Source organism: Orbicella franksi, chromosome 8, assembly GCF_964199315.1.
Source record: "Orbicella franksi chromosome 8, jaOrbFran1.1, whole genome shotgun sequence".
Taxonomy (NCBI): domain Eukaryota; kingdom Metazoa; phylum Cnidaria; class Anthozoa; order Scleractinia; family Merulinidae; genus Orbicella; species Orbicella franksi.
In genome coordinates this window covers 29,699,984-29,714,743 of record NC_138152.1, presented here as the reverse complement: position 1 = coordinate 29,714,743, position 14,760 = coordinate 29,699,984, and the positions used below count along the sequence as shown (strand labels likewise).

The 14,760-nt window shown below is 37.7% G+C and overlaps 1 protein-coding gene and 1 long non-coding RNA gene across 2 annotated transcripts in view; one reads left to right on the top strand and one right to left on the bottom strand.

The window, feature by feature from the left end:
• The window catches only part of LOC145495156 (uncharacterized), a 19,664-nt gene extending 5,071 nt beyond the window's left edge, over positions 1–14,593 (bottom strand). The window contains exons 1-2 of the mRNA XM_081474735.1: positions 14,533–14,593; positions 9,808–9,880 (exon numbers count right to left, since the gene is read on the bottom strand). Coding sequence (XP_081330861.1) covers positions 9,808–9,880; positions 14,533–14,547 — 88 coding nt within the window. The 5' untranslated portion in view covers positions 14,548–14,593. The remainder of the gene's footprint in view (positions 1–9,807; positions 9,881–14,532) is intronic.
• Positions 2,787–6,766, top strand: LOC145495050 (uncharacterized). Its single transcript, XR_014050368.1, has 2 exons — positions 2,787–2,925; positions 6,468–6,766. It is a non-coding gene; the product is annotated as an uncharacterized LOC145495050 (long non-coding RNA).
• Positions 14,594–14,760: the final 167 nt, after the last annotated feature.

The window sequence follows — 14,760 nt, the reverse complement described above, 5'->3', positions numbered from 1 at the left end:
ACTCACGACCTCGGTAAAGATTCTCCCATACAGACCGACTAAGCTTGGTTAATAAGAGCTAAGTATTAAAACTAACCTTCCCATCGTGCGCTGCACGTATGTCGCATTGATTGTGCTGCCCACTGAATTTTCTATGGCATGGTATAAAATAGTTATGCAGCGCTCTCTCTTGGAATACCATGGAATATATATCCCACTTGTCACTCGCATTTTCTTGGCATGAGAAAATACAAGTGGCTCGTAAGTTATATCATTCCGTGATGGTGTACAACAAGAGAGCGGCCAAAAAAGTTGGTGGTTATTCAAGAAGTTTCTTTTGAATTATCTGAGGAGACGATGTGGCCGAGCGGTTGGGGCGCCGAACTTAAAATCGCGAGTTCAAGTCCCGTTCTGACAACTAGCTGATGTTGTTGTCGGTGGCCTGGAGATCAACTCCTCGGTCAAGCATTAAATAGCGAAGTACTGGTCTACTTAACTTCCTCGTAAGACTTTTAACCACGTTATGAATTTTTGTTAGCTTTTATTAGCTTTTATTATATCTCTCAGTCAGTACGCGCGCTGTGATTGGTCAATTTAGCGGGCCGTACTCTCCTATACGGCCCGCTAAAATTTAAAGTTGGTTTTGTTGCCAAACTGTTTCGTGATTTATCGATAAGTGTTCTTAACTTTTATAGCAAGTGAAAGTTTAAAACTTTCTTATACTCTTAATTATGTAATAAAGCCAGCTAACGACTTAAAAACAGTTTCAAATAGACCACGTAGGGACCAAACCACCCCCCAAATGTTTCGTCAGTTCTTGGGTATTTCACATTACTTCGCATTACTTAAAAAGTATTGACTCTGTCTACACCAAACTTGGCAGATGAGCAGGAGACCTATTACCAATTATATTTACGTCAAAAATGTCAATAAATGTCAAAGTTGTGACGTCACAGTGATGACGTCATGATTTTTGCCACTTTTGAAGTTTTTAATATGCATTTTTTTACAATGTGTTCGAAAGAGCACATCAAGGGGAGTTGAAACCTGAAAAAATTTTGTCCATATCACAAAAATTACATGAAATATGGCATTTTTAAATATGAAAAATAACTCTGCAAAATATGGGGTCCCCCCCTTGAGAAAAATCCCCAAATTAGAGCCGTAATTTTGTTCCAGCAAATGCAGCTATGTTGCCAACGTGATGTGCCAGATGACTAACGCAAAGATAAAGAAGAAAATCGGAATAAAAAATTATCCCTCTAGTGTTATTGCGTTAAAATTAGTTTTGTTACGTCATAACCTGTGTCACCCGTTTTTTTACTATTAATACCATCCTAACAAAGCCGAAAATCAAATTTCTAAAACCATACGATTTTTGACAACATCAAACTTTCTATTTTTCTAGATTATTAGCCTTCCTAGAATAAAACTGAAAAAAAAAAACCAGAGAGACTGAATTAAGAAGGACAGTATGGTTAAGCAAATTCCGGGGGCACAACAAAAAAAATATTTAATTTACCACATCTCAAAAAATAATCATCATAGCAAAAAACGGTTTTCAGCATTTTACTCCTCAAGTCAAGGCCTTTCCAATGAAATAATCTTTACATCAGATTTTACAAAAAATTATAGCACGTTTTGGTTACGTCATCAATTATGACGTCATAATCTGGCATTTTGTCACAACTTCCAAATTAAAATAAATTGGAGAACAAAGAAAGTTCATCTGCCAAACTTGGTTCAGAACAGGGGCGGGGCAGAAGACTCCCGAAATTTTCGTATAGGCATCATCCAACAAAAAATGACGTCACATCCGGTTTAAACTGCGCTTCGCGGCTCGTTTCACAAAGCGAGAAAATGGCGTTTCAATTACTCATGATTTCCCTCTATTTGTAAACCATCAGTTTCGTTTCATTTTATATTGAGTATGGAAGGATGTTGCGGACACATTACTTCGACTTTTGAAGCAAAAATTTCGGGAAAAGAGAAAAGTTTATTATTGTTTTGAAGCAAAATATCGGAGAGCCTTCCGTCATCGTCGGGCCAATTTTACACATTTTCAAAACTGGTGTTGTTCCGACTTTTGGTTCTTGTTGTTCGTGATTTAGTGATAACAATAAGTGCAATAGCCTATAATGTTAACAACAACCTGGATGAAGTATTGCTGGCTATAGTTTGCACTGTGTACTACGGGAACATAATTAACAGAAGCCGTTTAGCTCCGAAAGTCGCTGTCACCAGAGCTTTTGTTGCTCTTGGCTCACGTGTATTGGTAGAAGAGACAAGCTGGATCGCATGCTGAAGGTCAGTATCCCACATTCCTACATCTCTCGTTGAAGATTGTTGTTTTCAGTAACATATGTATCGGTAGTTTGGGGTCATCAGTCTCTTTCTCTTCGGTGAGTGCTTTTAAAACGCCCAGTAAAAACTTGATTCACGGCATGGAAGCTTATGCCTCGCTGGATCGAAATTCGAGCAAGATTTTTAAGTTCTAGTCCTCTTTAAAAGTAATTAAATCAATTATTCAAATCGAAGCCATCAGAGGGAATCTGCCATTGAAGCTGCCCTAAGTTAAGGTCCTGTTTATGGACCTTCCCCTTTGAAAATCGTGGGGGTGTTCTTTGAGGCAACACAGGTCCCATTTGTATGGTCTCGGGTACCCGGGATAACCCTCCCCCTGAGGCAACTTTATCAAGTGTTTGTATGAGAAAATGTAGCCCCTGTAGGCCGAGTAAAAGTTGACCCTGCATGATTATTCGTAACTCTTATTGAATAATCAAATGTGCAACTACATGTATCCCTCTTTGTTTAAGTTTCCCTCACTCATTTGATCACAGTGGGTTTTGCTGAGTTAATTTTCTCTTCTTTGATACAAATTGCTGCTTTAAATCTTAAATCTAGGCATTACGTGACACTCGCCATGCCGAGAGTTGTTCCAGTTAGGTGAGCCAAAGTGTTTATGTATACTCAAAGAAAAGTTGTTGGTTACTTTAGCTGCCAAGGTGAGTCAACTTGCCCACCTGAATTGTCTCGCCCCCAAGTCTGGTTCGTCATCCTTGTGTAAACAGTTGGTTGAATTTTGCAAAGAAATAAGTGAAAAGTTAGCTCCGCCAGGGTAACTCAGGGAAAGGGTTGTCTCTGGTACACAAGAGCTATTCTATTTTATTTCCATTTTCCCTCTTCCTCTTCCGACTGATTATGCAAAATATACTGTCCAAAATCTTTATGGGTACTGGTGTTTGAGAGTGTCATCTTTATCACTACTGTGGAATGTACCTCACCATACGGCCACCCCCGTTAACACAGCCACCTAGTTATTATGGCCACTCTATTCTGGCTCAAACAAAAGCTCAGTCGGTCATTTTCTTATTTATTAATTATACAGTCAGATTTTTGTGACCTGTTGGTGACCAGATTAACAGAATTCCGGCACTTTGTAGGAGTAATTCATATACAATTTACAGCAAGCAACAGGCATCATTTTGTTAGTGAAGTCCCATGCATATATGTAACTCTTGATTATTTTGAGATTTTATCTTTATTCCTGCTCCAGGAGTAGGGGGGGGGGGGAACTCTCCTCTATGTGCTATATACAGCTGTGCAGCCCCAAAGGGTATGGTTATTCAGTCGTTTTGGTTATAAATACTCTAGGGTAAGGCTTTTGCCCTCTAGTCTTTAATTTGTTATGTTTTTTAGAATAAGCTACCTCAATTTTCATCATTATTGATAAGACCATCAACAAAAGTCCTTCAAAACTTATGTTTAGGGCAACTGTAGCAGTCGCAACAGTCATAAATGGGGTAGGGAAAATCACAGATTTTGGTCATAAATAGGTTAAGAGTTTAACTTTTGTGAAGAGGGCTGCACTGACCCCCACCCAATTTTTCTGGGATGTACAAAACACATTTTCTTAGCAGTTACTACAGTCTTGCTTTAGTAAATCAAAATAGTACTTGCTGCCAGGTACTTTATAAAAGTATAACCCCTCCAGAAGCCTTCACAAAGTACATGTAATATCAGGTGCTAACAATTTTTTTTTGTGGCTGATTAGAATTTGGTATTAAATTGTACTGAACTGGTGCAGATTTAATATACATTATATTTTGTCACACTTAGTTCACTTATTTTAAGACTACTCAGCAGCAACTAGTACCTCTTGTATGACCATGCAGTAAAAGTATATTCCAAACAAAAAAAAAAGTACATGTATATGTATTACTATCCTGCCTGGAAGAGTGTGTAGAGAGAGCACACAGTGCAGTGCCCTACTGTATGTCTTTTGTTATGTATAATAATCTTAAATTTAGAAGACTCATATTGATCTTAGAATTCACAAAAAAGTTGATTTCTTGACAACTCTCCTTTAGCTGTGTCACTTCTAATAAATTAGCAGTTTGGTATGTTGTAGCATAGAACTTTAATTAATTAAGTTATCGCACTGGTATCACAGAGGTCATGGGTTAGAATCCAGTTCACACCTAATTTTTTTTTCAGGCTATAATTTCACCTTTGCTTAAGTTGTGTATAGTACATTGCAATGATCAATCATGTCTTTATAAGTTGATCAATGTATATATGTCCCACTGACTTATACTTCAACATTTTATCTTAAAGTTTGTGTATTTGTTTTATTGTGTGGTTCTAGAAAATGTCCATACCCACCCCAAGGAGATTATTGGAAATTCCAGGGATGGGGAGGGTCTCAAAAGCCAAACTTTTTAAAGAAAAGTATTAATAAAAATTGGAATTTCCATAGGGATGGGATGGGGAGATATCTGTTTAATAAATACATAAATAATATGTACAGACCCATTATCTGATGTGAAGACTGTGCAACATATCCTGGCCAATGAGTTGCCAAGGTGTAGCATCCTTGTTATCAATTTCAAGTACCAAATTAAAGAAGATCAGCATGTTAGATCGGAGAGGGGAATTTTTCAAAATATCATAGACTAAAAATATATATATTTTCCAAACTCAATCATATTAGTAGTGTTAGTGTCTATTTATTTATTTATTTATTTATTAATTAATTAATTAATACCTGTAAAGAGATAGTCATACATTCTTGCAAATATTCTGGGAGTCTCCCACATACCAGTTAGATCATCCAGTCCCCCAGGAAAGTTATGAAATTTATTGTCCAAGTAAACTAGTGAACCATGGGCTCAAGTGGGGACAGTGCTATTACGATGCAATCTGCAGATGTGCTACATAATATGAGCTTAACAGTTTTGTTACCATGGCAACAGACTACATTTCAGACCTTCCCTGATATTCTAGGCTTTTCTGGCCACCTCATGGCCTTGATTAATGTTTTTCAAGCTGAAAATCACTGCATTATTGAAATTGGGTTAGAGGGGACTGGAAAAGATTGAGTTGCCAATTGGGAACATATTTTTATAGCCATATTAGTGTGTTGCCTGTAGAACTATAAGGCTACCAAGTTTCAATGATCTCTGCTGTATACATGGTCTGCATTTGATGTAATATTGGGTTTGGTGTATGACATCATCAGTCCTCTCATTGGCATATATTTTACACATTTTAAACTTAAATATCTCCAGAATTAATGCAAATATTTGTTAAGGTAAACAGCATTTGTAATTTATAGCAGAATTCTATTTGATACTCCTAAAAATTCTGAATCAAGGGGTAAACATTTGATGATAGTAGCATGCCAAATCATTGAGTTGAATTTATGCTGCTGACATTTACAGGTACTGTAAGGTGTTGAAGAGAATTTTGGAGGGGAATTTGGTGTGTTTACTGAATTGCCAGAGGTTGGTTGGCTGGTTTTGTTATTGCTTTGTCATTATCTTCCATGTATTTTTTTTTAAAAGCAGAGTGCTTGGTGGCAAAAGCAAAACTGGCAATATTCTCACTTACCTGTGTTTCTAAAGTCATGTTTTTAGGTTTTTGGGGTCAATCTATTAGTAGTTGCACTGTCTTAAATTACAATAGAAAAGATGTGATATTAATTATATAAGTTATACTTTGGTATCGTTCATACCAAAATTATAGTAAGTTTCTGGTTCAATGTTTGCCTCTGCATTAATATGATTAAACTACTGTAGTTTATTTTTTAACGGAATTTAATTCTGTCAAAAGGGACGTGGGAATCTGAGAACAATAGTGAACTAGACCAACAAATATACAGAAATCTACCACCATTGCTTTCATGGCTGAGTGGAGATGAATCTAAGTCAGACCAAAATGAGAAAAAAAATTACTGATTTATTGGAGGGTTGAAATGGGATCCTGGCTATGGGAGAGTAGGAATCGGGGCTGAGGGGGGTGGGTGGTGTGCTTGTGAATTTACAAACCTCTCTGAAAGTGAAAACAAACTATAGGTTTGAAAAGTTTAAAGCGGAGGTAAAAATTTTACTTTAATATATCTTGTTTATTAAGGTGGTAATGAGCATAATACCCACTTAGGGTGAGTCATTGAAACAATGACATAATTTATGTTTGTCTTTTCTTAGGTGGTTACCTCCTGGCATATACACCCCACACAGGCATACAATGTTATGATTTAGATGATGCAACCTGCTTTCCCATGTTTAACATACACGTAAGAGTATTGATCAGTGGACCAGTGTACAAGTGTGATTTCTCTACTGATAATGAGAATTATAATAAAGATACAAAGCCACTCTGGTGTGATTTATTTAATTATTCCTTAACAGTAAAGTGAACCAGTTAAACCAAAGGTTGCACTCTGTAGGATCAGGTGTACAAAAATTAAATAGAAAATTTCACTACATCAATTTTATTAATTAAGTATACTTCTCTGCAATATAAAGTTGGTATGTTGTTGTACTGGTAAGAATATAATTTGGAAATTTTTTATGGGAAATGTTTCCATTTAAAAATGTAGCTCAGATGCCACAACTATAGTTCTCCTTTCTGTGGTGTTTTCTTTTGTGGTAAATTGTGAAAACAAATTATGTTGACCTACATGTAAGTTAAAAAAATATACAAGTAGTAGCTCTTCTGAAAAAAAATAGTTAATTTGTTGTTGTTTCTTCCTGTTCATTTTTTCCTTGAACATTTTTATTTTCCGAATAAGTAGTTTAGCTAGCCATAAAAATGTTTTGTTGTCTCTGAGACCATTTTCAAGATAAAAAAGTGATTTGTATATAAAATTTGAATTTTTGGGGGTGGGGGGGGACCTTTTCAGAATTTCCCTACAAAGGTCACAAGGTACAAGGGAAGAGGCAAAAATAGAATTTTAAGTGTTAAAACATATGTTTTCATCATCAGTTTGGGCCTCTCTGTGAAGCTGCATAGTATACTTGAGGATCATGTTATACCCATTTTAATTCAAAATACAAATGGAAACTTGCATTGACAATCACTTAATCTCTTGGCACTGTTTTGTTTTTTAATAATTGCCTTTTTTCAAAAAACAATAATTTGAACATCTTTGTTTCACAAGCTGGGAGGGGGGGGAGGGGTATTCTACAAAGTTTTAAATGGAAAGGTCTTATCTCAAGGTCCATTATCCCTTACCCTTTTGTATACATTTGTACCATTTTGATAGAAATGGCACCTCTTTTGTCGACCTTACATTGCAAAAGGGTAAATGTACCCCTTTAACAAACCTATTTAAGAATACTGCATCCCTTTTCTATTCCCTTGGAAAGAAGTTAATAAATAATATTACAGAATCTCTTCATTCTGGCTGAGGAGAGTAAATGAGAGCTTTTCAACAACATTTTAGAACCAGAAGAATGGAATCCCTAAATGACAGATTTTCCTACCCTTTCATACACCTCAACTTGTGAAATCCCTATCATTAATTTTATACCTGAAGCCTGAAAAAGGTACTCATTGTGAGCTGAGCCTCCCCATATAGGTCATTACAGAGAGCTTTCCCACATACACAAGTCAGGAACTCTTGACAAGTACTGTAAGTAGATGCTGGCTTTAAGACTGGTCTGAGCCAGGCGTCTTCAGTTTTTTAGCACAAACTTGTTGCTCTCCGTCAATTTCCAGTACAAAACCTTTTCTTTGCTGATCTGGTCCAAGTTCACAGACACTAGCATCACTCTCGCGGCACTGACTCTATCACTGTCACTCACAGTCTGATTCTTCAGTTTCACTGCACCATGCTTCATCATCACTCATCATTGTTAGACATGAGTTCATTAGCTTGTGAAATTCACCAGCCTGGCAGTGTCACTGTTGCTATTGCCTGTTCCCAGACTTCCTTTTATGGCTAGGTGTAGGGGCATGAAATTCCACTACTGTTTACGAACAATTTGTTTAGATGGCATATTGAAAGTGATGAATTACTGAAAATTGTCAGTATTGCTAGTGTTCTCTCATTTCCTTAGGGATTGAAATATCTTGATGTAAGATTACAAAGAGAAAGCACACTGAAATATAATGCACAATTTTTTAGTAACCTTTCAAAATGGGTCGCCAATATGACAGGGATTAATAGATGAAGAACTTGGTCTGCAAACAGGGCAAATGAGAGGGTTTGAAGAAATTAAAGGTGCATGCTTGACCTCAGTGGGGTGGGGGGGGGGTATTGGAACTTAGCGCTGCTGACGTCTAACACTGTTGAAACGGAAAAATAAATTTGATTATGAATTAGAAAAAACCACGACATGTCCAAATTACTTAATCGCCGTTAAAACTAATCCTCTTGCTTTTTTTTTAAGGGGTTCACGGCCTGCCTGTAACGAAGCGTTTATCAATTAAGGGATTGCTTAGGGAAAACATATCTTGTTTAAGGTTCTTAACCAATCGTAACATATTTTATGGCATCAGTTTGAGTCATGAGCAAACACAGGAGTTTGTGTTAGTGTCGATCGGCAAGAAAGTTCTGCAAAGCGCGTTATGTGTGTGGGTCTATTCTTGCAGTGATACGATTAACAGCACTCAAGTACTCTCGAGTGTTTGGCAACAGTAAATTTTAAAAAAGGCGCTTCTGTTAATAAGGTTCCCCCATGTCTAGAAACTTGTCATTGTGCATTTTTCTTAGTGTGATGCCTACCTAAGAGAATAGGATATTTGAATTGAGTGCAACTTACGTAGAATTCATTATTTCCACACAAACGATGACTCCTGTGGAATTCAGCGAGGAAGAAATGGCGACATTTCGTAAAAAACACGCCTTCAACACAGCGTGTTTTTGAATAAATAATTACCCTGTCCTTCAAACAAACTGATATGACGAGGAAGAAGACAAAATTTTGTTTATCGTGGCCAAATAAAACGTTAAAAATATCCGGCCGATTGCAAAATATTACCATTTTACTTACTGAGAGAACGATTATGCCATGTTCAAATTTGATTTTGCCGTTCAGCGCTCTTTTTTACCGGATGTGACGTCATTTTTTGTTGGATGATTCAGATACACAAAAAGTGCCAGGCGTCGCAGAGTGTTCTCCCCCGCCCCTGGTTCAGAAATATATAAACCAAGCAAATATTGCCTTCATGAAACATTTGGGGGGTGGTTTGGCCCCTACGTGGACTCATTTTGCTTTCGAGGTGAGTCAGAAATTTGAAGCCTTTCCGAGTCCGCGTGAATAGAAATCGTTTCCGAACCCGACAGACATACAGTAGAGATACAATAAATATCTTACTAGCCTCGTCTTCTCGGTCCGTACTGTAACTTACGGATCCTCGTTTTTTCCCCTTCGATCTATGACCCGCGCGCTTCGCGCTTGGGCCATAAATCGAAGGGGAAAAAAACTCGGTCAGTAACTTACAGGACGGACCTCGAACTCGGTTAGTAAGAGGTATGTATTGGAATACAACGTTCAAGTGTTAAGTCAATAAATTTCCTCTAAATTATGTCAACCTTACCTGAATACAATATTAGGATGAAAACGGCGATTATGCAAGCAACATACAGCTGATATCGGCTTGGCGTAGTCTTCTGTCAGGAAAGCAACGCAACATTAACCCTTCCAAACTCTATCTAATATTTAGAATACAACCAAACAAAACAGAAACTGCATGATTTGTAGTTTAGCGTACAAGTTTGCTGTAATTACCACTTGAAAGTGTAGCCTGGCTATCTTCAACTGACTATTGACGAAAGAATTTAGTTATCAGCGATTTTGTGATCATGAAGATGTTACTGATGTGACAAACTCATGCACTTTAGTTCACTTTCAGTTCTAATTTTCAAACTATTTTTATTAGTGTTGTGCTATTATACTTCTTACTATTCGGGTTATTTTCCTACATTAGTTTGGTTTCCTACACCTTATTTTGGTATAGGTTGGTGATTCATTCCCACACACTTCTCTTAGCTAAATCCTGTTGTGTAGGAGAAGTTACCTCCTAATTCCCATAGGTAAGTCCTGTATTCGTGGGCAACAAATACACTCCCTGGCCTTATTTGGTTTAGAGTTATTCCTACAGTTTCCTCAAATCTGTAATAAATTGGCACCCATTTGTACAGCAAATTCAGTTGATTCAGTTGGTTTATTCTGAGCTATAGCAATACACAAGTTCTCAAGTCAAGCACTGGTTTAGTTCAAATGCAATATTCTCAATAACCCTTGGCATGTAATGCAATATTTTGCTTTATTAGTACTTTTCTTTAAGGCTTTAGGTTTAGTTCGTTTCTTTTATTTCATTAGTTTCACTTCAGTTAGCAGTTGCTATTTAGTTGCCTAAACTAGTTTTGTGTTTTTGTTTAGTATTTTTTCTTTAGCTTTCTTGACCTTTAGTCAGCACAGCATGTAGCATTATCTCTGTTCGTTTATTTTATAGTTTTTGTTAGTAAATATTGTGTTATTCACTTACCACATATCCTTGTTGATTACTTGTGATCGTTTGCACAAATCCAAATTCATTTCTGTTCCTTTATACGTTTTGTAACATGTTTTAACATTGATATAATTACTTGTGTAATTACTTTGTTATTTCTTACCTAAGTTAGCTCATTTTGTTTAATTTACTGTCGTTGCTACGTCGACCGTTTTGGCCGTCTTACACTGAGGGACCTCAAGCAAACCACGACTGCAACTGGCAACTGCGTATTTTTGGAGAACGCGAACGTTTTGAGAACGGTAGTCACACTGAACATTTTCAGGCAACTTCGAAATTCGAAGGTAAAATGTAAATTCATTTTTAACTGGTCATTGTCCTCCTGGTCGTCGTCGTCATTGCTTAAGTTCCGTAGTAGTTCTCTTCTGAAACACGTATACAGTGCTTCTAAGCGATATTTATGTCCCATTATACATAAACCGCACTCAATGTATTGGTTGAGCTCGGTTTGCTGAGAAGAGATCTAGAGATTACGTGACACACTTTGCCCATCTACGTCTTATAACGAGGAGTTACGTTTTAACTGTTTTAAGTGTCATTGTCAGAGAAAACCGGGCAGTACCAAAAGATCGAGGTTGGTCGTTTACCTGCATATTTTCACAGTATAAAAGCTATACGAAAAGATTACAACCATAAGATTTGCTGAAGTAGGCGTTCGTTTTTCTTCGAGATATCACCACATCATTATTTTGGCCTCTCAAGCGGTTTAAAATGGCCGAAATTTCGGGCAACTTTAGGTAAGCCTAAAAGATACTTCGTACAAATTCTAGAAACTCTAATTTTCATGCGATAATATGTCCCTTTATTAGTTGACCGAGATATATTTGAGGTCTTTCACTTTAATTCTACGGTTTTCATGAGCTGCCAAATATCGCCGCCGAATTGTTAATGAACGTGACCTAAATTTTAGTCATTTTTAGCGAGTCGTTTTTCAAACGTGCGACAGTTTATTCCCACAGAGAAACATTTTTGTGATAGTCTTTTGCACTGTTATCAATATCCAGTTTAGTTAAAATTGGTATCTACTGGCAAATCGGAGTGATTGCTCTCGCAAAGTCCAAAAAAATCCACTAGTCAGAAATATTTCCCGCCAAATGTTTAGCGAAAAATATCACCTTATTCCCACTTTCTGCGATTGTTATCCATGATTAACTGAAAGATCTGCAAAAAATAGTTAGCTGGACTGCAGAATAGAATATTTAAGCTGTGACATCATTATTAACCTATATAAACTATGGTCCTCGACCACCTTGTTTGCACGCTAATAATTGAAGAAAAACTGACCCGCCACCCATGTGCTAGGCGATATTTCTAATCCGAAAGAACAGTTCGTGTTTTCAAAACCAAGAAGAAGAAACCTTCAGGTAAGATCGACATTTTAAAGTCCTGTCGTCTGACCTTGGAATCTGTAACGCGTCACGCCTTCCGAAAACGAGAAATCAATGTAAACAATGGGTTTGCAGAAGTCCCAGAATTAAATTGAGGGTAAACGTTCGCTCACTCTTAACTTGCAGTTTGTTCTACACAACAGCAAAAAAACCCAGCAAACTGAGGATCCACTTTGTTTTTCCATGCGCGCAGCGTGACATTAAAAGTACAATTTCGAGGGGAAATTTAGCCTAGGGCATGGGTCGCACTAGAGCCACTTTTTTTTTTGGTCGGTCCGAAGGCCCAAAAATATCGGCACTGACCAATTTTTTGCGGGTTCGTTCTCCGGTCGCACATGAAGTCACACGACTTGGCTAAATTCTTGTGTAAACACTTATAAAACGCTATCCTTGGCTTGCACGTTACGTCATCATTTTCTAAAATATAAAACTAAAGAGCCACCGAAGTTTTTATCCTCATCAGGTATAAGAGGGGGTAAATTTATATCTGCTTACAACTTTTCAGCTCAGTAGCTTGCTTCGTATGGAAACCAGCGCATTTTGAATTTCAGAGTTATGGCGGTGCGTGACATAAAGCTACGAACGCGTTTGTCGAAAAATATATACTTATATCTCGTGATTTTTAGCCTAGTCAGAAGTTTGAAAAACCGGGCTAGGATTTTCAGCCCGGGCTGAATTGCGGCTCGGGCTGAATCCTTCTTCATGTAATCGCCAATTTGATTTCATGACAATTTGTTTCAGAAGCCGGGCTGAAATTCGCCATGTAATCAGGTCCTTAGAATAATGAATTTCTGTATGTTGTAGTTTTTGTTATCGCTTTCTAGACAAATTCAGTGGTAAATATTAAAGGTTTATCCGATGATTAGAAGGCAAGGATTACAGAATAATTAAGGTTACGGGAAATAACGACAATAAACTGTATCTGGATCTGTAGTAGGTTCGATTTCCGCCGCTCTCTCGTGTCTGGTCTGCGTCTTTCCCGAACAGCGGCTGGTGATATTAGGATATTCTGAACTGAACTCGGTATTGCCAAACGTTTCCAAGCGACATTAACTCCTCTTTCTTTGTTTGTCGCTTTGTCTGATAAATTGACTATCATTTTTAAATATAAATCAAGTGGAATTGTTTTATATTGGGGAGAAATGTTCTACAAAGATCCAAAATCTCAATGACTGCTTTGAAGACCAACAGGGGCATCGAATCGTCGAGCATGCGAGTAGTGCGTTTATTTCTGAAAGCAAGGACACTGATCAAATTTGTCTTGCGAGCAGCGAGCACTTTAGAAAATACAGATGGCGAACAGCGAACACTTCGTAAATTTTCCGCTAGGAAGAATCGTTCTCTCTTTTATTAAAAGGAAACGTTTCGCGCCAAGTAATCTGGCTGTCAACCACTGATCCCAGCAGCTTACAGCCATTACGTCAGGTAGCTTCGCGTGAACTTGGTACACTAGGTGGACGCTCAAGGAGATCTAAAGCTTTTTAATCACACACGCTGTGAATACATCACGAGAAGAAGTTACAAATTACCAGGCTTTCAGTTGTTGTGACATGGAAGGTTTCTTGGTTACCATATTATTCTTAGGAAATGTAAACATTAACAACGTGGCGTTTTAATAGTCGAACAAACATTTCGAGCTTCTGTTTCGATGGTAAATAGATCAACGCAACGGAGGCTTTGGAGGCTTCTAGGAACTAACCAATATTAATGCCATTCAGCTCTGACACTCTCTGAAGGTCGAATAGTAATAGTAATACTCCACATGTCTTCATGTGTCTAGACTTCCTTCTACCTTTGCGGGTACCTTTCGGGAAGAATTGTTACGTGTGTCAGGTTCAGTAAAACGTCAGCAAAATGAGAAAGCATGTTTCCAGAAACATTCATAGCGCGTGCATGTTTCTCAGTTTTGCCATACAGGAATTGAGCACATTTAACGAAAATTCGAGCATGAGAGCAGTGGCAATAATTTCGCGAGCACGAGCAAGCGAGTACTCATCTAATTCTTGCGAGCAATTCGAGCAAAGGCCAAATTTTGATACCCCTACCAATGCCGACTGTACACTTATGGACTAGCTTTACCGACGAAAACATCGGCCACCAGCCTTTGAAGCGTTGGGTGTTAGTCTAAATAACAGCAAACATGTTCTTGGAAGGAACCTGAACTGAGCTCAGATGTGGAACGGATCGATTGGGCGAGATTGAGTTCCAAACAATTTATTTCTTGCGAATTGGGTTCGTTGTTCGAACTGAAAGTGGCGCTGATGGCGGCCTTTTAAGGCTAAAAATAGCTCTAAATAGAGAAAACGGATTCGTTCTCAGTCATCCATAGAACGAATCATTTAAGTTGTACAGTTAATCGTACCTTTATGGCGTCCATGAGTCGATCTTCCGGCCAACCACACACAAACTCCTTGAATAACAGTTTTCGCTCATGCAACTTCTAATACTAGACTCGAGATTCCCTCGCTAAATCGATATTAAACACCACAATCAATCAATAAATTATTAACTTTGTTTTATAATCCATCAAATATGTTCACCGAATATGTGACCGAATATTCCCCAGCTAAAACTACCCCAGTTTTCAGAA